Below are 25,090 nucleotides of genomic sequence, written 5' to 3'. Positions count from 1 at the left end.
CTGTGAACATTTTGGAGTGTTGGGTACTGGTGGTCAAGTCATACCTCCTGCTGGTCAGGACCCCCACAGACAGAGAGGCCAGAGCATTGACAGCATCAGTCTCCTCACAGTCTCTCCTCTGAGCACCCAGGTAGGACAGTCCCACAGAGCTACTGAACAGCTTCAGGGACTGCCAATACTGACCTGAAAAACAGGTCACTTTATTTGCCTAAACCAAAGCCAGTAAGCACAAACACTTGGATGAGAGCAGTGGGCACTTCGGCTGCAGTCAGAAGGTCTGAACGTCCAACTGACAAATGCTAGTCCCTCCTACTACATGGGTCCATATAGTGAAAGATCAATATGATTAATAGCCTCGTAGCCTACTGTATTAAATCATTGTGTGTACTCAGGAAGTCTCTGCATTTTACAATAATTAGGATCAGACAAGAATAAAGGGATAGACAAGAATACAATAGAGAGAGAAACAGAGAGGGAAAAGGGGGACAGGGGTGTCCTTTATTTGAGACATGAGGAGTTGAATGACTGTTTACCTACCATGTATCTGTATGACTCTCAGTAGCGAGCAAACACTGTTAGCATTGGGCTTCTGCAGCAGCACCTCCTCTGACAGAGGCTCCTGTATGGACAACACCGTGGGACAGGAAGGCATCAGACCACTCAACAACATTCACCTTAACAGCCCTCCATAGATTTCCTCTTACTCATATCATTGAATATTCCTTATGAGGGAATACACTTCACATACACCTGTGTGGTGTACTTAACATGATTTAGGAAGGGGTTTTAAAGTCGTTTATAAACTGCTTTAATGCTCCTTAAACCAGTCTCACCTCAATACCCAGCAGAGCACTGACGCAGGCCTCAGAGGCGTCACAGATGGCCGTGAGGTCGTGACCTCCCTCCAGAGCCATGATCACCCGGCCTCCAGCCAGACCCATCAGCTGCCGGGTAAGGAACCCAAAACCTGACGGACACATCCACATCAACACAGTCAATATGGGATGTGGTGGCCAATTAAGCACGGGAACTTTGCATGTTAAACCAGCCTAAATCATGTTCAATACGGCATGTTAACCCCTTTTCTAGATTGACAACATGGGAATATACTGCAGGGCATGTATCAATCTTAATGATATTTACAGCGCAGATTAACATACAGTAAATCCCTAAAGACACACACTTACAACACTAACAACAATACAACTACAAATGTAGGATCTTAATTTGAGCCAGTTTGCTACAGCAGGAAAATAATCCTGCGGTAACAGGGAAATGTAAATGATTATGTGGATTTTTGTAGGTGTTGATCCATTATTCGTGAGGGGAAAATCAAGTCTGAAATTTCAAAGTACTAACTTTAGGAGCCTTTTTAAACGTCAAATACACTACAAGTTGAACATTTCCTAAATTGCAGAAAAGCTATCCTGCAACAGGGGGATTACAGTAAGATCCAACATCTGTATTGTCCCTCCTACTTGATTTTTATCATGCCATTTTATATTGTGTACCAGGTCAATGCTTATAAATGTCTTACCTTCCATTTATCAAGAACTAACTAGCAAAGCTCTAAAACCACTTTATAGGCTAGCTCGGGGTCTAAAGTGTACTGAGGAAAACCTTGCTTACATTTGGCGGTGACCTTGTAACCCCCTAGAGGTGCAGGGTGTCCCTCTGCTGCATCGAACCCTGAGGAGACCAGGACCACGTCAGGGGAGAACTCCTGAGCTATGGGCATCACCACCGTCCTGCAGGGAGAAACATTAAACAACATCTATGTCATTTAGTCCACTAACAGCCCTGCCTGGCTGTTTCAGACAGTGAGGAGAGCATGGTTGGGGTTGAGCTGCTAGGGAGTGGGCCTCCTGTTGTTTTCTGGGCTGGTGTCCATCACCCCTCTCTGTCAGAGTCAACCAGCACAGTGCAGAGCAGAGCCGCCAGCTAGCAAGGAAGCTAACGCAGGCATCTCCGCTGCCGCCCGAGTTCAAAGCCGCCATAGGCGCGTCTGGTTCCCATTTGGAGCTTGTCACTCTCCTCACGTCACTGACAGCATGCCATCTGGGATCCATTTGGGTTCATTATCCTGCGTTTGGATTCCTCCAGCCCAGACCCCCCCACTCCCCACCGCACTAACTAACCCTGCCTCCCCTGTAGACCAATAAAACCTCCATACTCCCCTGTGAGCCCAGCTATAGACAGACTACAGGGAGAACAAGAGAGAGAGGGAGAGGGCTCATTAAAGATCAATCAGAGAGAGGGAAGGAGAGAGGCGAGGAGGAGAACAGGAATGAGAGAGAGGAGACAGGGAGGTGGGGAGGGGTGTAGAGGTATGTGGTGGATGGCAGCATTCCCTACCCCTGGAGTTTAGAGAAACTGACTGACAATATTTCACCAACAAATTTGTTGCGCATTCTAAATCTGTGTGGGACAGACGTGTGGCAACAAAATATGTCTTTTCAGATAACAAAAACAGAGTTATAATTATTATTTCCAAGGATGGTGCATTATTGTGTGGAAAAGTAAGGTATATTAGGAATACTCTGGTTTGTTACTTTTTAAGTTGAAGTTAAAAACTTTTGTTGAAACTTTTCCAGTACTATGTTGTCATTCTCATTTTGTTACGCTGGCTTAGAGGTGGGGCCCACCCAGTTGGTTGTCTGCCTGCAGTGTGGACCCTCTTACGTGTGGTTGCTACAGTTTCCTATGGTTGCCACCAGACAGCAGACCAAACCAACATACAGAGACTTCATTAGAACTTTAAACTTCCCACCGGTGGCAATTAAGTGCCATGGAGGAAGTGGCAGTGAAATGTCTGTTTAATACAACAACCAAACCTGGAGACAATTTAATCTTACAAAAAAATCTTATTAAAATGTTAAATTGGGACCATACGCATGCCCTTCAAATGACTGGGATTCAGAAGTGCGTCAATCAATTTACAGTATATTGACAGCAGTGCTCGGTAAACTGGAGTGTTGTTTTGCCGGATTGTAGAGCAAACTCTCCCCAGTGAGCAGTAGACTGAATCACGGTGACACCCAGATGGTTACTACCAATATTACAATTTATTTCTCGTGTAGGCTGCTATCCTGGGGATAAAAATCAAGTGGGATAGAACAAAATGGCCACGTTAGCTACGCCACGTTAGCTTCGCCACGTTAGCTACCGCCAGCGACATGTCACAGTGACATCCAGATGGTGACCAAGATGTTTCTCCCTCACCCATCGAAATAAACATCACTTCATTTTACACCTTTTAACTAGCGTCATGCTGCATCATAAACTAGCTAGCTGGGAACACTGGCTGGGAAGGGGTTAACAGGACAACTGACCAAACTAACCATTCGTCTCCACCCGACTGTTAACTCTGAGACACACATCATTGATTTGGGCAACATGCGTGTCCGTATAGCTTCCAACGTGTTGTATCGTTTTGGAACTTGTGGGTGATGTCACTTCTTGCCACTGGGGGGCAGTAAAACAATGTGATGGGCCAGGTCAAGTTACATTAGGTTTAAATGTAGAGTCAGCGAGATGACAAAGACGCACCAAGTAAACAGTAGTAGTGGGTCAATTTCCTCAACAACCAGGAGCGTTGAAACGTGAGGCTAAACTTCTCTGCTGTTTTGGTCCTGAAGCACCATGTTGTAGGAGAGCAGTCTCTCGTCACACTTATCTCAATGGGCACGTTGCTGTCCTCAGACGTTGCTGGCGCCAGCCAGATCATACAATACCTGGATAGGTATTTTACCCGTAAGCTAATTACATCATGGTCGCATTCCCCTGCTTACACGCTGCATGCATCAACCAATGGTTGTTTGCATGTCATCGTATGTGGAGTCAGGCACCAGACTGCTATACCATATGATGTGGTTAACTGATACGTATAATACCTACCTACCCATCTACCCACCCATCTATCTACGTACCCATCTACCTACCTACCTACCTACCTACCTACCTACCTACCTACCTACCTACCTACCTACCTATCTACCTACCTACCTATCTACCTACCTACCTACCTACCTACCTACCTACCTACCTATCTACCTACCTATCTATGTAGGCGTTGTAAGATCTGGCATGCATCAACAACGTCTGAGTAAAGGAACACAACCAACATGTTATCGCAATCTGGTGCCCAACTGCACAGTGGATGACGTGGTTGATTGATGCAAGGTCTGAGCAGGGGAACGCGACCAATAGCTGCGGCGCTCACCGTGGCAACGTCATTTCGCTGAGTCTACCTGTAACCCTTTCCTGCAGTCAATGACCCTATGGGTGGAATGTTGTTCATATTGTTCATAATAAAAACACGACAAAAATCCGGTGTTTCTATGTCAAACAGTTTTGATATATTTATATTCTGTGATTTATATAAAGTGTAATATTGGGATGCAAACTCAAAAAGTTATACATTTCAACTCTATATCTGACATGGTACAAGTGTCTTTGTTTTTTTTAGGTCTATACTTTTATTTCAAAGTAGATTTGTTTAAGACTACCAATTATTCACTCCGTATGACCCTGATTTAGCCCACTGCAGTAAAAGTGAATCTCAATGTGACCTTGCTTGAAAACCCCATTACAAAAAAAGCTAGAAACCCCATTGAAAACTCCATTACATTTTTGCCAAAACTTTCAAGAAAGAGAACAAAAACTGAACATAATTCATCATGGTTTTTATTTTGGTTCGTTTTGGAGTCAGTCAAAGATAACAGTTTTAGTATTTTCTGTTGGTTCATTATTTTATTTCAGTTGACTTTTTTCATGATTCGTTTTTGTTTTAGTTTCAGTTATTGTTTACTATAATAACCTTGGTCGGAGCTGTCTTACCTAAAAGCAGTGATGTACTCAGCATCACTCATAGGGGGGTCCAGACCTCCAGTCCAGGCCACATTGACATTGAAGCCCTCTCCAGCACCAGATCCCACCTACAACACAGACACACACAGAGACCTACTGAGACAAAGCATTCTCCATGGAGAGGAGGATACAGTCAATAAGAGTAACATAGAGGTGCTAGAGGCACAGCACATGTAGTATAATCTCGACAGACATCTCTCCACTGTAACTTTGGAACCTAGCTAGCTCTTTGAGTTTCTCTTGACGTCGTCTGGGCCTACTAGCAGAATTCCCCGTGTAGAGCTGAATCAATGATGTCAATTACCTCAGCCGGCCCGCCGCTGCCAGGGAAGAAGTTGCCGTCGTCATAGCGATGCAGTGAGATATACAGCACACTGGGATCATTGTAAAACACTTCCTGGGTCCCATTACCATGGTGAACATCCTAGCAACAGGACAGAGATGGAAGAGAACATTTGGTATCATTAAAACCAATAACTGCTGGCTCGTGTTATGTCATGTCCTAGGCCTAATCAATAGTAACCAGTAACTAATGTGAGACAGAACTCATGTGTATACTGTACCTGTGTTTACATACATGTACACATACAGGTAACTGCCAGAATAAAGGAAACACAAGTAAATGAGGGATACAAAGTATATTAAAAGCAGTGCTTCCACACAGGTGTGGTTCCTGAGTTAATTAAGCAATTAAAACATCCCATAATGCTTAGGGTTATGTATAAAATGTTGTTAATTATTTTGGCTACCATGGCTAGAAGAGACTTCAGATCTCAAAGGACCATAGGGGGTTTAAAGGGATTCTGGAGTGGCGCCTGAGACAGTGTTTTCCACCTCCATCAACAAAACTAAATTATTGAATTTCTCATGGAAGAATGGTGTCGCATCCCTCCAATAGAGTTCCAGACACTTGTAGAATCTATGTCAAGGTGCATTGAAGCTGTCCTGGCTCGTGGTGGCCCAACGCCCTATTAAGACATTTTATGTTGGTGTTTCCTTTATTTTGGCAGTTACCTGTACATAATTCATGTGTTTATACATGGTTATTGTCAAAATAGTACTAATTCAACTGAGACGAGGACACCAGCAACACGCTGCTACTATTAATGTTACAACCACTACAACTGTAGCCCCTTACCCAGTCAACGATGAGGATCTTGTTGGCACTCAGTTTCTGTTGCAGCTGTTTGGCTGCGATGGCCACTGAGTTGAAATAGCAGAAACCCCTGTATCAGAGAGGCAGATAGAGAGAGAGGCAGATAGAGAGAGAGGCAGAGAGAGAGAGAGGCAGAGAGAGAGAGAGGCAGAGAGAGAGAGAGGCAGAGAGAGAGGCAGAGAGAGAGAGAGGCAGATAGAGAGAGAGGCAGATAGAGAGAGAGGCAGAGAGAGAGAGAGGCAGAGAGAGAGAGAGGCAGAGAGAGAGAGAGGCAGAGAGAGAGAGGCAGAGAGAGGCAAAGAGAGGCAGAGAGAGAGAGAGAGGCAGAGAGAGGCAGAGAGAGAGAGAGGCAGAGAGGCAGAGAGAGAGAGAGAGAGACAGGGTGGAGGGCAGAGAAACATACATTATCAATACAAGATGATAGTGGTTAGGATAAGAGAGAAAATGGTGGAATTCCTAGGAGCCAACTCAGCACACTAATCGGAGGAGAGTAGAGAAGAGGCATAAATCTTCTCTGTTCTTCTCCTTCCCAGCTTCCCTATCAGCCCATAAATATCCATCGTCAGACAGGCTGCTGACACTGCAAAGCTCAGCAGAGCCCGCTGTGGTTAGCCTGGGCACGCACCACCACAAGGAGTATAGTATACACGAAAATCAACACACACACACACACAGTAGATATGAGAATATGAAACAGACTCACATTGGGTTGGAGGGGTCAGCATGGTGGCCTGGGGGTCTCACCACTGCAAAGCCATTCTGGAGAGAAACAGTCAAACAAAACAAAGCATTATCATTCAGTATTCTTTGTCAAGTAGCCTAAGGCAGCTGGTGAGGCAGACCAGAGTGTGATTGGATGAGGAATGGAGTCCAGATCGGTGTCTTACCTTGAGTTCTCCTTTGGCCACTCTGAAGGCCAGCTCTGTGACGCTGCCTGCAGCCATGCGCGATGCCGTGGACGTATGAGACTCGTTCCAGATTGTGTCATTATCCACCTGCCAATCAAAAACCAAAACAACATGAGGGTGAGTGACAGGACAGCAGTCAAGCTTGATGGAAGCGGTCATAAGCATGCGTTTAGAATCTGCTAGCATGCTATAGGGAGTTACAGTGTGTCAGGTGAAGTGTTTTTCTTTCCATGGTTTAAACAACACCGTCTAATAGTACTACAGGCACACTATAAACCGACCTCACCTCCATCATTTACCGGACTATAAAATAGCTGTCTGATATATTTACACAGACACACTCTGTGCCATAGAGATTTGCTATCCAAGCAACAGAGAAACAGGACCATGCATAGCATTCATGGTGTTGTATATACAGACCTGAGGGGTTGGCATTCCCTCAGGGACTTAAACATTCTCCTGTCCACTCCATTTTATCTATCCTTTCATTCTTTTTTTCTGTTTGTTCACAAACTCGCATTTCTAGCCGTCTGGCTCAGACAATGAAATTGGAGGCATTTCTTTTATCCCTCGTCATGCGCATATTGTTTCTATTAGTTTGAATTGTCACGGTCCGATGGAGATCGTCAGGCAATTTATTGACATGTCCCAACGCACTCATGTTTTCCTCTTTCATTTCCACCGCCTCGTCTTCTCATGGCCCTCTCCTGGAAACAACATCAACAACTACCATCACTCTAATCAATCTGAATGGACCGTATCATATAACCGTTGTCAAGGACTTGGAGGGAAGAATTGCCAACAGAAATCGAGAGATGTGAGTGTTGTGAGTGAGAGAGAGCTAGGGGAAAATATGTGTGTGTGTGTGTGTGTTGGGCCTCTCACGTACCCCTACTCCTCCACATGGCAGCATTACAAACATCCTTTGAGAGAGAATGCCTGAGGGAGAAAAATGCAAAGAGGTTTTATTAACCAAACAATCAATGTTAACAGCTCCTTTTCATACAATCTTACATTAGAAATGAGTATCAGACATTACTGTACGTTTGTGTACCACCACTGTAGTGACAACTTAAATACATGAATGAGTTGACTACTAAACATAACGGATTCCAAAGTGCTATCACTATCACTCAGCTGTAACTTTAACCAAAGACAAATCCCTAGTTACCAGGGACACCAGAGTTACCAGGGACACCAGAGTTACCAGGGACACCAGAGTTACCAGGGACACCAGAGTTACCAGGGACACCAGAGTTACCAGGGACACCAGAGTTACCAGGGACACCAGAGGTACTAGGGACACCAGAGTTACCAGGGACACCAGAGTTACCAGAGTTACTAGGGACACCAGAGTTACTAGGGACACCAGAGTTACTAGGGACACCAGAGTTACCAGGGACACCAGAGTTACCAGGGACACCAGAGTTACCAGGGACACCAGAGTTACCAGGGACACCAGAGTTACTAGGGACACCAGAGTTACCAGGGACACCAGAGTTACTAGGGACACCAGAGTTACTAGGGACACCAGAGTTACTAGGGACACCAGAGTTACTAGGGACACCAGAGTTACCAGGGACACCAGAGTTACCAGGGACACCAGAGTTACTAGGGACACCAGAGTTACTAGGGACACCAGAGTTACTAGGGACACCAGAGTTACCAGGGACACCAGAGTTACTAGGGACACCAGAGCAAGTAGCTTTACTTTACAGTGCTGTTTCCAAACTGTTACCAGTTACGTAAAACAGTGGTTCCCAACTCCGGTCCTGGAGTACTCCCAACAGTACACATTTTTATTGTAGCCCCCGACAAGCACACCTGATTCAACTTGTCAACTAATCTTTAGGCCCACAATGAGTTGAATCAGGCATGTTTGTCTAGGGCGACAACAAAACTGTGTGCTGTTAGGGGTACTCCAGACCAGCGTTGGGAGCCACTGACCTAAAGGCTTCTGGCACAAGGCCTGATGCAGTCGACCAGTACATCAAACATCTGTAGTCAGGACGTACCGGACAGCTTGCGGTTGTCCAGTTTGAGGCGGTTAAGAGGGTTGGTGCCATACAGAAGGACATGACGCTCTGAATGGACTGACTGCAGCTCCTCCAGAGTGGCCTTCCTACCTCGGATAGTCTGTTGGAACACGGACCAGACAGAGCAACAGATAATGGACCAGTTGGAGACAGCTATGGTGTCTTCTAGTAACTTGTAATCAGTGATATGGATGTATGTGTAATACGTGTGTAATGATGATGATGTTTGTACCTCACACTGGCCCCTGAGACCTCTCTCCTGGAGACGTGACCAGATACTCTGGATCCTCCCAGCATGCTCTGGGTGGCTGCTGTTGTCACCACATGTGCACTGGTGCTTCAGCATCTGAGAGTCATAAACCAGACCTGCAACCAAACACAGACATTAACGTGACTATTTCCCGTGATTACTACCCATTTCCTCCAAATCAACAGCTATAAGACAGATCTAACCACAATGAGAAAGCTAATCAAACAAATGCAATTAAATAATATCAATTGATCAGAGAATCCCTGAGCAGGCCTCATATTGAAATACGGCCACAGTAGTGATAATAACCTACACCTAGGTAGGTCCTCGTGGTGGCAGTGTGTCTGTGGTTCACTTCTTACCGGTGGTGAAGCGTGGTTTGCTCTGTGGTTCTGGGGTGGACAGGGGTAGGGGTTTGTCTGGCAACGTGAGGGATGTGGAGGCTGGCGAGGACTGGGTACGGGAGAGGGGGCGGTGGGCACCGCCAAGCATAATAGGTACCGCCAGTGTCTCCATGTGGGCTGTCTGGCGACGCAGCTGCTGCAGCTGTTTCTGTTTCTCCCATAGCAACGACTAGAGAGAAAGAGAGGGAGAGGGAGAGAGAGAGAGGGAGATAGAGCGAGAGGGAGATAGAGAGGGAGAGAGATAGAGAGGGAGAGAGATTGTTGTGATTTTCAACCCACAGAAATCTATATACATAAGAGTATGCCAAACCTGCACCAACAAAATATCAAACCCTTTGCTGCTCTCTGCTGGAGGTTCAAGGAGACATGTTCTAGTGTTCCTCTACCATCCTCTGTGTGTCTGTATCTTACCTGGTTGAGTATGAGTGTGTGTTGCAGGTTGATCTGTCCTCCCTGGCTGTCTGCCGCAGACACGAGCTCCGCCTCCCTCAGTGACTCCGCCCTTGCTCTTCCCTGATAGATGTCGCTGGGCGCTGGCCCCACCTCCTCAGAGTCCATGTCCTCTGAGGGGATCTGTTTAAGACGAGGCTTCTCACTGGTCTTAGACATCAGCTTGAACACACAAATAATGATCCATTTAGCTTTATTCATTAAATTCTATCGATGTATTTTCGCCCAAAAAGACAGCTGCTGGCAGATGAAGCCCTCCTTGGATTGTACAAAAATCGATAATTCATTACAACAGAGTGAGTGAGCATGAGAGTATTTGTGAGGGTGTGTAAATCACTCACCTTTCCCAGATGTGTCTGCTGTTTAAGTCTCTCCAAAAGTTGGCAGTTGTGGTGCTGCTGCAGCAGATGGGGGTGAAGGGATCTGGGGCTCTGGGGCAGGGGCTCTGAGCGAGTCCGGCTCAGAGGCTTGTGAGGGCCCCCTTCCGGGGCCAGATGATCCGTCTGGGGGGAAAACTGCAGAGGAACAGGGCCCAGGCCTGGAACTGAGACCAGAGGAAACAGGCAGAGTGTGGCTGTAAGTCTGACTGTTTGTCAAGGCCACAAGGTGGCAGTGTCACAATACCTATGGCAGCAGCATAAACTTTTTCTCCATTGTTCTTTCACAGGAGGCTGAAGAAAAGTCCTAATGCCGACAGAATCCACCTTAGCAATTCAGTATTATTTCATACTTTTATAACTAACACATTCCTGGCAAGGACTTCTCCTGTTCTATGTCAAAGTCAAGTTACATGTGAAAGGAATTTTCACTACCGTATACAAAGGCAGTGTTTATTGGAAGTCAAACTTCTTACAAGCCAGAATTGTATGTGAATGCTGTGGTGTCTCACCAGCGAGCATTGGGGCGTGCACCAGTCTGGAGGGCTCCAGGATGAGGACAGGCTGGAAGTGAGGGGACAGCGACCCACTCTGCTCCTCCGTCCCCAGGGGAAGGTAGACAGACTGGCCTCCCGCCACCATAGGCACCCGGCCCACCTTCAGAGGGGACAAGTCTCCATCACTCTGTACACATACGCATAGAATGTGGCGATAAGTTAACTAGTTGCTATCAAAGAAGAATCTTAGTGTTGTTATTTTTTACAATTGCTCTCTCTCATTATAATTATGAAAGGCATTTAATTCATAACCTCCATAACATCTACAAGTCTACATCTTTTTCTTCAGGTTGTGTGATATTCTTACCCTGGTGTTGGCTGGCAGGCCCAGGGTGATGGTGGGTAGGACAGAGGAACTCTGGACGCTGAAGTGGGCTAGAGACCCATCCTGGAGCAGTAGTCTCTGGGCCTGAGGGGACACAACATGAATTCAACTACATTGCCTTGACTGTGTTATTCTCAAACCTGATAGGTACCTCAGCAGGTGCAGGTCTTGTGTGTACTGTACATGTATGTGATTATGTGATTTTATGTTAGTGAATACATAGTGTGTGTGTGTGTGTGTGTGTGTGTGTGTGTGTGTGTGTGTGTGTGTGTGTGTGTGTGTGTGTGTGTGTGTGTGTGTGTGTGTGTGTGTGTGTGACTGAGAGAAGTGTGTTTGTGTAGTGTTTAAGTGTATACACAAGTGAGAGTATCATACAAAATGCATGTGGGACAGCCTGCTTATTCTGATAGGCCAAGGCTAGACGACGAGGTGGAGAGAGTTTGATTAGGTGATCTGGTGTTGTGTTCAACGAGGTGGAGAGAGTTTGATTAGGTGATCTGGTGTTGTGTTCAACGAGGTGGAGAGAGTTTGATTAGGTGATCTGGTGTTGTGTTCAACGAGGTGGAGAGAGTTTGATTAGGTGATCTGGTGTTGTGTTCAACGAGGTGGAGAGAGTTTGATTAGGTGATCTGGTGTTGTGTTCAACGAGGTGGAGAGAGTTTGATTAGGTGATCTGGTGTTGTGTTCAACGAGGTGGAGAGAGTTTGATTAGGTGATCTGGTGTTGTGTTCAACGAGGTGGAGAGAGTTTGATTAGGTGATCTGGTGTTGTGTTCAACGAGGTGGAGAGAGTTTGATTAGGTGATCTGGTGTTGTGTTCAACGAGGTGGAGAGAGTTTGATTAGGTGATCTGGTGTTGTGGTCAACGAGGTGGAGAGAGTTTGATTAGGTGATCTGGTGTTGTGTTCAACGAGGTGGAGAGTTTGATTAGGTTTGATTAGGTGATCTGGTGTTGTGTTCAACGAGGTGGAGAGTTTGATTAGGTTTGATTAGGTGATCTGGTGTTGTGTTCAACGAGGTGGAGAGAGTTTGATTAGGTTTGATTAGGTGATCTGGTGTTGTGATCAACGAGGTGGAGAGAGTTTGATTAGGTTTGATTAGGTGATCTGGTGTTGTGTTCAACGAGGTGGAGAGAGTTTGATTAGGTTTGATTAGGTGATCTGGTGTTGTGGTCAATGAGGTGGAGAGAGTTTGATTAGGTTTGATTAGGTGATCTGGTGTTGTGTTCAACGAGGTGGAGAGAGTTTGATTAGGTTTGATTAGGTGATCTGGTGTTGTGTTCAACGAGGTGGAGAGAGTTTGATTAGGTTTGATTAGGTGACCTGGTGATGTGGTCAACGAGGTGGAGAGAGTTTGATTAGGTTTGATTAGGTGATCTGGTGTTGTGTTCAACGAGGTGGAGAGAGTTTGATTAGGTTTGATTAGGTGATCTGGTGTTGTGTTCAACGAGGTGGAGAGAGTTTGATTAGGTTTGATTAGGTGATCTGGTGTTGTGATCAACGAGGTGGAGAGAGTTTGATTAGGTGATCTGGTGTTGTGTTCAACGAGGTGGAGAGAGTTTGATTAGGTGATCTGGTGTTGTGTTCAACGAGGTGGAGAGTTTGATTAGGTTTGATTAGGTGATCTGGTGTTGTGTTCAACGAGGTGGAGAGAGTTTGATTAGGTTTGATTAGGTGATCTGGTGTTGTGGTCAACGAGGTGGAGAGAGTTTGATTAGGTGACCTGGTGTTGTGATCAACGAGGTGGAGAGAGTTTGATTAGGTTTGATTAGGTGATCTGGTGTTGTGGTCAATGAGGTGGAGAGAGTTTGATTAGGTTTGCTTAGGTGATCTGGTGTTGTGTTCAACGAGGTGGAGAGAGTTTGATTAGGTTTGATTAGGTGATCTGGTGTTGTGTTCAACGAGGTGGAGAGAGTTTGATTAGGTTTGATTAGGTGATCTGGTGTTGTGTTCAACGAGGTGGAGAGAGTTTGATTAGGTTTGATTAGGTGACCTGGTGATGTGGTCAACGAGGTGGAGAGAGTTTGATTAGGTTTGATTAGGTGACCTGGTGATGTGGTCAACGAGGTGGAGAGAGTTTGATTAGGTTTGATTAGGTGATCTGGTGTTGTGTTCAACGAGGTGGAGAGAGTTTGATTAGGTGATCTGGTGTTGTGTTCAACGAGGTGGGGAGAGTTTGATTAGGTGACCAGATCTGGTGTTGTGTTCAACGAGGTGGAGAGAGTTTGATTAGGTGATCTGGTGTTGTGTTCAACGAGGTGGAGAGAGTTTGATTAGGTGACCAGATCTGGTGTTGTGTTCAGCTACAGGGCTACAGACAGATGTCCTTATCCAGTATCACTGTTTTAAACATTTCATTACCCAGACCGCATAGCTTAGAGAAACACACTGAACAAACAGTCCAGAAACTAAGGCTCTACTGGTCCCATCTCCACACAAACACACTAGAGGAGAATCAAAGCTTCATGTATATGTATAGGTGTATGTGTGTGTAGGGGAAGGGAGGCTGGGTAAATACCAATCGGATAATAACCTCATGGGACAGCCCGCCAATAGACTGCAGCACTCCGTTCTCATTGGGTAGACTGTCGTTAGGCGAGCTGCAGCCAGACACTGGTGTGCTACTGCTGCTGGGGGACGAGTCTGCAGAGAGAAAAAGGGGGAAAGGGAGGGAGAGAGAGAAAGGGCGAGAGAGAGAGTTCAAAACACAACATGTCCCAGTCATTCTATTAGCCCTGGCACCACAGAGCCTAGCGGGCAGCAGTGTTAGTGGGAGTGAGGGACTTACCCAGAGTGTCGGGCACCCGGTGTTTGATGGGGGACGGGGCACTCTCCTTGCGGGTCAGAGGACTCTTACGAGTGTTCAGGTGTTTCTTCAGCTTGTGTTTCACCTTCAGGTTGGGCTCTGAGGCTGCTCAACGACAGAGATAACATCATTAGTATAAATTTACTGTCTCCGAAAACGATCCAATACAAAAGAAAGTTAGTAGCCGAGCACAATGTAGAAATCAGGATCAATACCATTGAAAGACAGAATTTCCATTCCATTCATACATTCTCAGCAGTTTAATTCTGCTGATGTACAGAATGTACCATATGTAGGAAACATCTAGATTTACCGTGAGCTTCTCTAAAACAGGTTCTACAGGCATTGTGAAGCCTAGATCCGATTCCAAACAGGTATTATGAACAGGATGACAGTGATGAAGTAGTGTGCAGCCACGTGGCTAATTAACTGCGTGTCAAAACTGTGTTATAATGAATACTCTGTCAGTCATCTCTCTGGGCTGTGTGTAGGGCAGGGAACCGTGCTTCAGCTGACAGCATTACAGCTTTGCAACAAGGATCTTATGGGCTAATTATAGAGTGTAACCTCATAGCATCAGGGCCTGAGGCACAAGGCATGTGAGAACTAAATATTTGCATGGCAAACACCTGGTTTAGTGTGTGTGTGTGTGTGTGTGTGTGTGTGTGTGTGTGTGTGTGTGTGTGTGTGTGTGTGTGTGTGTGTGTGTGTGTGTGTGTTTGTGTGTGTGTGTGTGTGGTGTCTCACCTGCCCTGCGTAGAGGAGTGTCATCTGAGCCGTCGCTGGAACCCTGTGCGGGGGAGGACACTAGAGGCTGGGGGGGCCCACTGGGGTCTGGAGCCAGCTCCCTACAGAAACAAAACACAGACACACAACACAGTCAGTCGGATAATCAATTGGAAACTGAAATCAAGGTGAAATGACTCAGCACAACACACATACTGACACAATGTAATGGTAAAAAATGAAAGCATGCTACTGAAGGTGTAAAGAGTTCTCACCTGTAGCCCACATGCTACTGAAGGTGTAAAGAGTTCTCACCTGTAGCCCACATGCTACTGAAGGTGTAAAGAGTTCTCACCTGTAGCCCACATTCTACTGAAGGTGTAAAGAGTTCTCACCTGTAGCCCACATGCTACTGAAGGTGTAAAGAGTTCTCACCTGTAGCCCACATGCTACTGAAGGTGTAAAGAGTTCTCACCTGTAGCCCACATGCTACTGAAGGTGTAAAGAGTTCTCACCTGTAGCCCACATGCTACTGAAGGTGTAAAGAGTTCTCACCTGTAGCCCACATGCTACTGAAGGTGTAAAGAGCTCTCACCTGTAGCCCACATGCTACTGAAGGTGTAAAGGGTTCTCACCTGTAGCCCACATGCTACTGAAGGTGTAAAGAGTTCTCACCTGTAGCCCACATTCTACTGAAGGTGTAAAGAGTTCTCACCTGTAGCCCACAAGCTACTGAAGGTGTAAAGAGTTCTCACCTGTAGCCCACAAGCTACTGAAGGTGTAAAGAGTTCTCACCTGTAGCCCACATTCTACTGAAGGTGTAAAGAGTTCTCACCTGTAGCCCACATTCTACTGAAGGTGTAAAGAGTTCTCACCTGTAGCCCACATGCTACTGAAGGTGTAAAGAGTTCTCACCTGTAGCCCACATGCTACTGAAGGTGTAAAGAGTTCTCACCTGTAGCCCACATTCTACTGAAGGTGTAAAGAGTTCTCACCTGTAGCCCACATGCTACTGAAGGTGTAAAGAGTTCTCACCTGTAGCCCACATGCTACTGAAGGTGTAAAGAGCTCTCACCTGTAGCCCACATGCTACTGAAGGTGTAAAGAGTTCTCACCTGTAGCCCACATGCTACTGAAGGTGTAAAGAGTTCTCACCTGTAGCCCACATGCTACTGAAGGTGTAAAGAGCTCTCACCTGTAGCCCACATGCTACTGAAGGTGTAAAGGGTTCTCACCTGTAGCCCACATGCTACTGAAGGTGTAAAGAGTTCTCACCTGTAGCCCACATTCTACTGAAGGTGTAAAGAGTTCTCACCTGTAGCCCACATGCTACTGAAGGTGTAAAGAGTTCTCACCTGTAGCCCACATTCTACTGAAGGTGTAAAGAGTTCTCACCTGTAGCCCACATTCTACTGAAGGTGTAAAGAGTTCTCACCTGTAGCCCACATTCTACTGAAGGTGTAAAGAGTTCTCACCTGTAGCCCACATTCTACTGAAGGTGTAAAGAGTTCTCACCTGTAGCCCACATTCTACTGAAGGTGTAAAGGGTTCTCACCTGTAGCCCACATTCTACTGAAGGTGTAAAGAGTTCTCACCTGTAGCCCACATTCTACTGAAGGTGTAAAGAGTTCTCACCTGTAGCCCACAGGGGGACCACTGAGAGGGTTGGAGCTGGTCCTCTCCAGGGCTTGTTGTTTCTGCTTCTTCAGAATCACCTCCTGGAGTTTCTGCTTCACCAGGGAACTGGCCACGGCACCTGTCAATCAACACAGATATAGAGACCATCAGACCAATCACTCTGCAGGGTCTGGTAACTGAAGATAGACTATATACAGTATGACACTCCTCCTGTCACAACGACCTCATCCCCATACTGTATGTATTTATTTATCTTGCTCCTTTGCACCCCAGTATCTCTACTTGCACATTCATCTTCTGCACATCTATCACCCCAGTGTTTAATTTGCCGTACTGTAATCATTTCGCCACTATGGCCTATTTATTGCCTCACCCCCCTTAACCTACCTCATTTGCACACACTGTATATACACTTTCTCTATTGTATTATTGACTGTATGTTTGTTTATTCCATGTGTAACTCTGTGTTGTTGTATGTGTTGAACTGCTCTGCTTTATCTTGGTTCAGGTCGCAGTTGTAAATGAGAACTTGTTCTCAACTAGCCTACCTGGTTAAATAAAGGTGAAATAAACAAATAAAATAAACAATGGGAATGGCCCTCTATTAGTCTCTCCCTCTATCCACAGATGGACCTGACCTTTCCAGTGTGTGTGTGTGTGTGTGTGTGTGTAAGGCAATGGGAACAGTGGGATCTGTGTGAGGACGAGGTAACACGTGAAGTCTAGCATGCCTCAGCTCCAGCCCACAAAACACAGAGATAAGCAGCTCAGAGCCACAATGGTCCATTGACAGCCACTCACAGAGAACCAGGTTTGGGACCCACAGGGCAAAGGTCAAAACAACATTACTCAGCTCATCCTCTCCCCTCCTCTTCAGGGCCCTACCAGATACTGTCTGACTGGAGGAAGGCTCAGAGACCACACAGATGTATTTATGACCACACAAAGACAGAGCACAACATTACTGTTTTCCTCTGCTTGTTGTAAGACATTGGGTATTATTTCTGTATAGGTGTAATTGATGATGACTCAGTTTGCTGGGAAAAGGCAGAGGTAAATGCCTCTCATTTGGGTGGGTTTACATGGTTTTTCTGCACAAGGCATTAAGTTAGTTGGGGTGAAAATATACATTTGCATAGTGTGTGTGTGTGTGTGTGTGTGTGTGTGTGTGTGTGTGTGTGTGTGTGTGTGCAGGATGTTTATCTTGTGAAAGTGACATTGATGGATCTATTTCTCTTTACACCAGAATGTGCAGAACATTTTCAAATCAGGGCAACAATACAACAATGTACAAGCACACACACACACACGTATGTTTTTCTGTCCTCGTGGGGACCAAACAATTGATTCCCAATCAAAATACTATTTTTCCTACACTTAACCTACCCTTAACCACTAACCCTAATTTTAAATTAGCCTAAAATAGCCTTTATCCTTGTGGGGACCAGCGAAATGTCCACACTTGTCCGAGTTGTCCCTTGTTTTACAGTCTTTGTGAGGACTTCTGGTCCCCACAAAGATAGTACAACTAAACACACACACACAGTAAAACTCACTCTGTTGGCTCTTGTCCTTGTGCCACAGCTGCTGCAGCTCTTGCTGTTTCTCCTGCTCCTGCTCACGTCTCCGTTGTTCCATGTTGAACTGAAATACGATGAGACACTCAGTAAAGTATGTGTGGAAACAGGAAAAAGTGCCCCTCTGGACTGGGAATGTGTGACATATGGGTGACAGAAAGACTTGGACTAATGAGCTTGAATGGAGCATGAAAGTCATTACTAATATGATTTGCACAAATGTAAACATTACAGGCATTAAAACATGAAATACAGTACATGTAATGAAATGCATGGATTCCAGTGGCATTAGGGTGAGAGTGTTTGGGGACTGTGTGCTGGGACTGGGCAGAGCCATACAGAACATACCCGTATGTGCTGGTGCAGCTGCTGCTGCGAGAAAGGGGTGCAGGCCTGGGGGGAGAAGGGGCTGAGGAGCAGCGGGGGGTGCAGGGGCGTCAGCAGGGCTGTGTCCGAACCCGGCCGCATCACACGCTCCGTCACACGCAGGTCCATGGGGACTGACCCCAGGGGCGCCGACACCGAGGACTCTGATAGTGGGAGGGAGGGAGGGAGGGAGGGAGGGAGGGAGGGAGGGAGGGAGGGAGGGAGGGAGGGAGGGAGAGTGTTGAGTTTCTCAGAAAATCAATTTCTTACTACCAACCTCTGGACTTCAGTTCAAGTGTTTTCTTACAGTACAGCAGTAACACTTAACTCCCAGCGCTCTATTTTTCTTCCAATGGGCTGCACTCCTCTCCTAACTCTACATTCTTCAGTGACATAAATGGCAGATGTTTATGGCTTTGCATGCTGCTCCGGGACATTTGCATTGCATGGGGGAGTCAGTGGGAAAGACTCCTCACCGCGTTCTACAACAGGATCCAGGAAGGGTTTGGGAAAGAGATGCAGGTCTTCCTACACAGTACTGACACGTGCACACGCACTCGCATACAGACAAAAAATAAAATAAAAAGACTTGTCATGACATTTCCCAGATAGTCTTGGGTAGAGAGTTTATAACTACATGCCAGGTCTCAAGTGTCTGAGTCAAATTATGTACATGTCACTCATGAAAGTTGACTTGGCCTGTGTCCAAATTATGAGCAGCACCAGTAAAAAAAAGATGAAAGGGGAAAATCCTGTATAAACACAGTGTTTCTGTCTAGTGTAAAGATCTGCAGGCAGTAAATCTTCACCTCACAGCTGGGTTAAAGAGGTTGTGTTGTGACTGAGGGTGAGAGACCGTAGATTCCATTAACACTGCTGTTGAATTGTGAGACTCGCAGTATATATTGCCATCGCCACCTAAGCATTGTGATAATATCGTTTCGTGAGGTCCCTGGCAATTGTCAGCGTTAGTGTTTAGCGTGGTGCACACTGTGTTTGAGGAGAAAAGCCTCCTTCATACACACTGCTATAGCCAGCTGTGTGCTCTCAACCCCTGAATGTGGAAACGGATGATGGAACTCATGCTTTAGTTCGGACGTCCATGGAAATCAAAGGGCTGTTTACAGGCCCTCGGTGCACAGCATCAACATATACTGTATCATTACACAAACAGTCCATTGTTCACTAGACTAGTACCGTTAGACTACATCAATCACTCCCCACTGCTAATGAACCAACAATAAAACGGTGCGTTTATCAATAGAATGAAAGATTCGCTTTTCACAACCCTGTTGTACGAATGAAAACGAGCTGATGAGGTGTGTGTGTGTGTGTGTCTGTGAGTGCGCACGCTGTAGTGTGTTTCTGTGTAAGAATGTGGTGGGGGGACGTTCTGATAGACATTTCTGTCTGTCAAAGTCCAGTTGTTGTTTGTGTGTAAATGCAGCTGTAACACCTGTGCCCTAACATGTTCTGACACAGCCTTGGGTTTAGGGCATCCATATTAGGAGGCTGGAGTGGAGGGAGGAGAAAGACTTGGCAGGGGCTGCATGAACGCCATCAATGTTTGGAATGATTTAAATCCTTCTTGACGAGGAGTCAACAGGCTCTGTGGATGCGATCAAATGGCACCCTGTTCGCTATATAGTGCACTACTTTTGACCACAGCCCTATGGGCCCTAGTCAAAAGTAGTGTACTATATAGCGAATAGGGTGAGATTTGGGAGTCAGAGGAACACGTGGATTATTCCAGGAACGTAACAGCAGCGTCTCATTTAAGGAAACAGAGGGGCCACTCATCAGCAGAAAACACCCGTGTCTGTCCTGTTTCCATCTCTCTCCCACTACCAGCTATATTTACAACACAAAGAGAGGGACCACATTTACCTACACAACTAGTTTGTTTCTCACAAGAAAGACACTTAAGACTCGCCTTTAGTTTCCACAGTCATGGATCCTACTGGGAAAGGGGGTGAGTGTGTGGGTGTGTGCGTGTTTGCCTGTGTGTCAGGTGAGAAAGAGACCCTGTTTGTCTGACCATGGCAGTCATGACATTTTGTCATCTGGTTATTGTCATGCAAAAGATTGCCGCTCTCACGGTAATTGCCCGTTAATTAACATAAACACGTTTAGCATCTCCAGGCTTCCAAACATACAAGCAGCTGACGCCTGCCTTTGGAACAAATACATTTAAAAAAGTCTAATAAATCAATTGAATACACACCATCACAATGAATCCATTATTTATTTTAGGCAGGTCTAAACAAACATGATATGAATAAAACGTATTTCAGAAGAACAGAAAATGAGTTGGTGTACTGTATGTTATCTGGCTATGCTCCATGCCATAGGCTGTAGGCTTGTTCATTTAGCAGAAAAGATATACTTACAAGTCCCTTGCCTCTATGTTATATTATATGATTTTATAGTAAGAAAAATATAATTGAACTTAGCTGAATAAAATAGAAAGGCAATTTTTCCCATTCCGGAGCAAGTGCGCATATGAATTGTCTATGTCGACCATAAAAGTGATCATTTGAAACAGGTCCAATATGCTAGAAACTTTAGTTGTGAATGATACAAACCTTAGAATGCCTTGGAAATCAAGAGATTCACTACTGTTCAAAAGTTTGGGGTCACTTAAAAATGTTCTTGTTTTTGAAAGAAAAACAAATGTTTTGTCCATTAAAATAACATAGAATTGATCAGAAATACAGTGAAGACATTGTTAATGTTGTAAATGACTATTGTGGCTGGAAACGACATATTTTTTATGGAATATCTACATAGGGGTACAGAGGGCCATTATCAGCAACCATCACTCCTGTGTTCCAATGGCACGTTGTTAGCTAATCCAAGTTTATCATTTTAAAAGGCTAATTGATCATTAGAAAACCCTTTTGCAATTATGTTAGCACAGCTGAAAACTGTGCACAACTGAGCAAGAGGACAAGTACATTAGAGTGTCTAGTTTGAGAAACAGACGCTTCACAAGTCCTCAACAGGCAGCTTCATTAAATAGACCCGCAAAACACCAGTCTCAACGTCAACAGTGAAGAGAGTTTTCTGCTGTGCTAACATAATTGCAAAAGGGTTTTCTAATGATAAACTTGGATTAGCTAACACAACGTGCCATTGGAACACAGCGGTGATGGTTGCTGATAATGGGCCTCTGTACGCCTATGTAGATATTCCATTAAAAATAAGCCGTTTCCAGCTACAATAGTCATTTACAACATTAACAATGTTTACACTGTATTTCTGATCAATTTGATGTTATTTTAAGGGACAAAAAGTGTGCTTTTCTTTAAAAAACAAGGACATTTCTAAGAGACCCCAAACTTTTGAACGGCAGTGTAAATATGCTGCATGATGTGACTATTGGCTATTGATGAGCCTCAGGCTGCACACGCTGTTCTCTCATCAAGTGATCCTATTTTCACCCATCAGACTATTCTCAATTTAATCTCGTCTTTACTGAAATGTCAAATTAGTTTAGATTTAGAATGGCCCATTATCCAATGGGCAGGAACAAGAGCAAAAAGAGATATCGTCTGTATGCACTGGAATAGTGAATGGAGGCCGCTTTCACACTGGTTCATTTCACTCAAATCAAATCTAATGTTATTAGTCACATGCGCCGAATACAACAGGTGTAGGTAGACCTTACAGTGAAATGCTTACTTACGAGCCCCTAAACAACAATGCAGTTTAAATAAATCCGGATAAGAGTAAGAAATAAGAGTAACAAATCATTAAAGAGCAGCAGTAAAATAACAACAGCGAGACTATATAATTGGGGGTACCGGTACAGAGTCAATGTGTGGGGGCACCGTTTAGTCGAGGTAATATGTACATGTAGGTAGAGTTATTAAAGTGAATATGCATAGATGATAACAACAGAGAGTAGCAGCGGTGTAAAAGAGGGGGGGGGGGGCAACGCAAACAGTATGGGTAACCATTTGATTAGATGTTCAGGAGTCTTATGGCTTGGGGGTAGAAGCTGTTAAGAAGCCTCTTGGACCTACACTTGTCACACTCCGGTCCAGAGTTTTTTCCCCTCTGGTTGCACATTTACATGCGGATAGAAATTTGGTAAAATAGATTTCAGTTTCTCTACATTAAAGTCCCCGGCAACTAGGAGCACCACCTCTGGGTGAGCTTTTTCTTGTTTGCTTATGGCGGAATGCAGCTCGTTCAATGCTGTCTTAGTGCCAGCCTCAGTCTGTGCTGGTATGTAAACAGCTATGAAAAATACAGATGAAAACTCTCTAGATAGATAGTGTGGTCTACAGCTTATCAGGTAGGCTACTCTGGTTAGTTCACGTAAGGCAGGTGATATTCCTCCCACAATCTGTATGCCATGGGCTCTCCACCCTGTTCCTGCAGCTACCCAGTACTTCATTTGGGAAAATAAGTGAAATCTGTTGGGGAACATCGACAGTAACATGTTTTCACAATGAAACATATTTGATTAAACTGTTGACAGCCCCTCTCTCTGCGCGCTGGAAAAAGGAATGAAGGAGAGAGAGATGAAAACACATGGTGGTGAGATATTCACTAGCTAAAAGGTCATGTGTCAGCGTATTAATTACACACATAAATTCTAAATAAAATACAAATTCACTGTAATTGTGGAATAACTTTGAATTTGTTTAATTTAGGCTAGACCAATTATGTGCCAAAGATATCTTTAATCAGTATTTTTGTTTTATTTTTCTGCCATGTGTAATACGCAGTAGGCTATCTATCGAACGGCCCAATCATTCATTTAATTCAGGATTTCTGGGGGGGCTTGGACTCATATAGACCAATGCTATGTATATGGGTGTTTTAAATTAATCATCACCTGTCCATTTCGTTGTGTTTGGCTTTGAAACAACATCCACAACGACCATGTTTTCCACTCAGTTTCAACCTGCTGTTGAACTTCTTACTTCAAATTGATCATCATAGTGAGGTGAGTTTTAAAAGCATGATGATGTTTTGATGATAAGTGTTTGATTTTAGTTGTATTTGCATTTATGTCAGAGTAGTTAGAGGGACAATAGCAGGCTGAGTACCAGGCCAATAGGACCTGATGGAGGGACAATAGAGCCCTGAGTACCAGGCCATTAGAACCTGATGGAGATACAATAGAGCCCTGAGTACCAGGCCATTAGGACCTGATGGAGGGACAATAGAGCCCTGAGTACCAGGCCATTAGGACCTGATGGAGGGACAATAGAGCCCTGAGTACCAGGCCATTAGAAACTGATGGAGGGACAATAGAGCCCTGAGTACCAGGCCATTAGAACCTGATGGAGGGACAATAGAGCCCTGAGTACCAGGCCATTAGAAACTGATGGAGGGACAATAGAGCCCTGAGTACCAGGCCATTAGAACCTGATGGAGGGACAATAGAGCCCTGAGTACCAGGCCATTAGGACCTGATGGAGGGACAATAGAGCCCTGAGTACCAGGCAGTTAGGACCTGATGGAGGGACAATAGAGCCCTGAGTACCAGGCAGTTAGGACCTGATGGAGGGACAATAGAGCCCTGAGTACCAGGCAGTTAGGACCTGATGGAGGGACAATAGAGCCCTGAGTACCAGGCAGTTAGGACCTGATAATCGTTAGTGAGTTGAGTACTACTAACGCATGTCCAGAGTGCATAAGAGGACATTACCGTGACTCAACGGTCACCTAGAATTTTACTGCGTTCATCAAAGCAAATCAAATTGTATTTGTCACATACATATGGTTAGCAGATGTTAAAGCGAGTGTAGCGAAATGCTTGTGCTTCTAGTTCTGACCGTGCAGTAATATCTAACAAATAATCTAACAATTTCACAACAACTACCTTATACACACACAAGTGTAAAGGAATGAATAAGAATATGTACATAAAAATATATGGATGAGCGATGGCCAAACGGCATATGCATGATGCATTAGATTATATAGAGTACAGTATATACATATGAGATGTGTAATATAAACATTATATAAAGTGGCATTGTTTAAAGTGACTAGTGATACATTTATTACATCCAATTTTGAATTATTAAAGTGGCTACAGATTTGAGTCATGTTGGCAGCAGCCACTCAATGTTAGTGATACATGACTGTCGGTGTGGCGGTAATACGGTCAGCCCTACTCACAGGTCAACTGTGCGTCTTCACAATGAGTGTCTGAAATCTGAACCTGGCCGATAGACAAACTGTTCCTCAGAGCCAACAAGTCATGGTGTGATGCGATGATGAAGATCAGATGTGTCTGTTGAAGCCTGGTTCAGGGCTAGGATGAGTCCCACTGGACACTGAACAGACAATCAGTCACTCCTCCTCATCTCCTTCCCAGAACTCTATCGTTCTTCTACCAGTATGACCAGTGTGTACGGGAACTTCTATCCCTCTGGTCCCTCAAGATTATTAGGCAGAACACAGAATGACTGATTGAGAAAGTATGAAACCGAGAGTCTTTCTGTAACTAGACCCACTTTACCTCTTATAACCTCTATCACCACTCATGAGTTGACGTGTTCATTCTGCATGAACAAGTTATTTGTACACTATCATAACTGTAGTACGAACCTGGAGTAAGTCCACACATCCAGGGGAAAAAACTAACAGATGTGAACTGCTGATTTGTGTCCTTATTTTGG

At 45.0% G+C, this 25,090-nt stretch overlaps 1 protein-coding gene across 7 annotated transcripts in view; it reads right to left on the bottom strand.

Moving 5' to 3' along the window:
- LOC115165836 (histone deacetylase 7) overlaps nt 1–25,090 on the bottom strand; it is an 84,186-nt gene that overhangs the window by 3,252 nt on the left and 55,844 nt on the right. For 3 of the 7 annotated variants that reach the window (XM_029719257.1, XM_029719261.1, XM_029719262.1), the window contains 23 exons: nt 18,426–18,607; nt 18,057–18,144; nt 16,498–16,618; nt 14,884–14,984; nt 14,119–14,241; nt 13,849–13,973; nt 11,315–11,416; nt 10,963–11,134; nt 10,415–10,617; nt 10,035–10,235; nt 9,582–9,792; nt 9,202–9,335; nt 8,949–9,069; nt 7,823–7,872; nt 6,913–7,020; nt 6,729–6,784; nt 6,008–6,095; nt 5,174–5,293; nt 4,840–4,937; nt 1,630–1,748; nt 834–967; nt 538–619; nt 45–183 (listed from right to left, as the gene is read on the bottom strand). In XM_029719257.1, coding sequence (XP_029575117.1) covers nt 45–183; nt 538–619; nt 834–967; nt 1,630–1,748; nt 4,840–4,937; nt 5,174–5,293; nt 6,008–6,095; nt 6,729–6,784; nt 6,913–7,020; nt 7,823–7,872; nt 8,949–9,069; nt 9,202–9,335; nt 9,582–9,792; nt 10,035–10,235; nt 10,415–10,617; nt 10,963–11,134; nt 11,315–11,416; nt 13,849–13,973; nt 14,119–14,241; nt 14,884–14,984; nt 16,498–16,618; nt 18,057–18,144; nt 18,426–18,607 — 2,878 coding nt within the window. Of the gene's footprint in view, nt 1–44; nt 184–537; nt 620–833; nt 968–1,629; nt 1,749–4,670; nt 4,938–5,173; nt 5,294–6,007; nt 6,096–6,728; nt 6,785–6,912; nt 7,021–7,822; nt 7,873–8,948; nt 9,070–9,201; nt 9,336–9,581; nt 9,793–10,034; nt 10,236–10,414; nt 10,618–10,962; nt 11,135–11,314; nt 11,417–13,848; nt 13,974–14,118; nt 14,242–14,883; nt 14,985–16,497; nt 16,619–18,056; nt 18,145–18,425; nt 18,608–25,090 lie in introns of those variants that run through there. The other 4 variants (XM_029719259.1, XM_029719258.1, XM_029719260.1 and 1 more) reach the window with 4 other exon arrangements.

Source organism: Salmo trutta, chromosome 28 (genome assembly GCF_901001165.1).
Source record: "Salmo trutta chromosome 28, fSalTru1.1, whole genome shotgun sequence".
In the NCBI taxonomy this organism is placed as follows: Eukaryota; Metazoa; Chordata; class Actinopteri; order Salmoniformes; family Salmonidae; genus Salmo; species Salmo trutta.
This window is presented reverse-complemented; position numbering and strand designations above follow the sequence as displayed.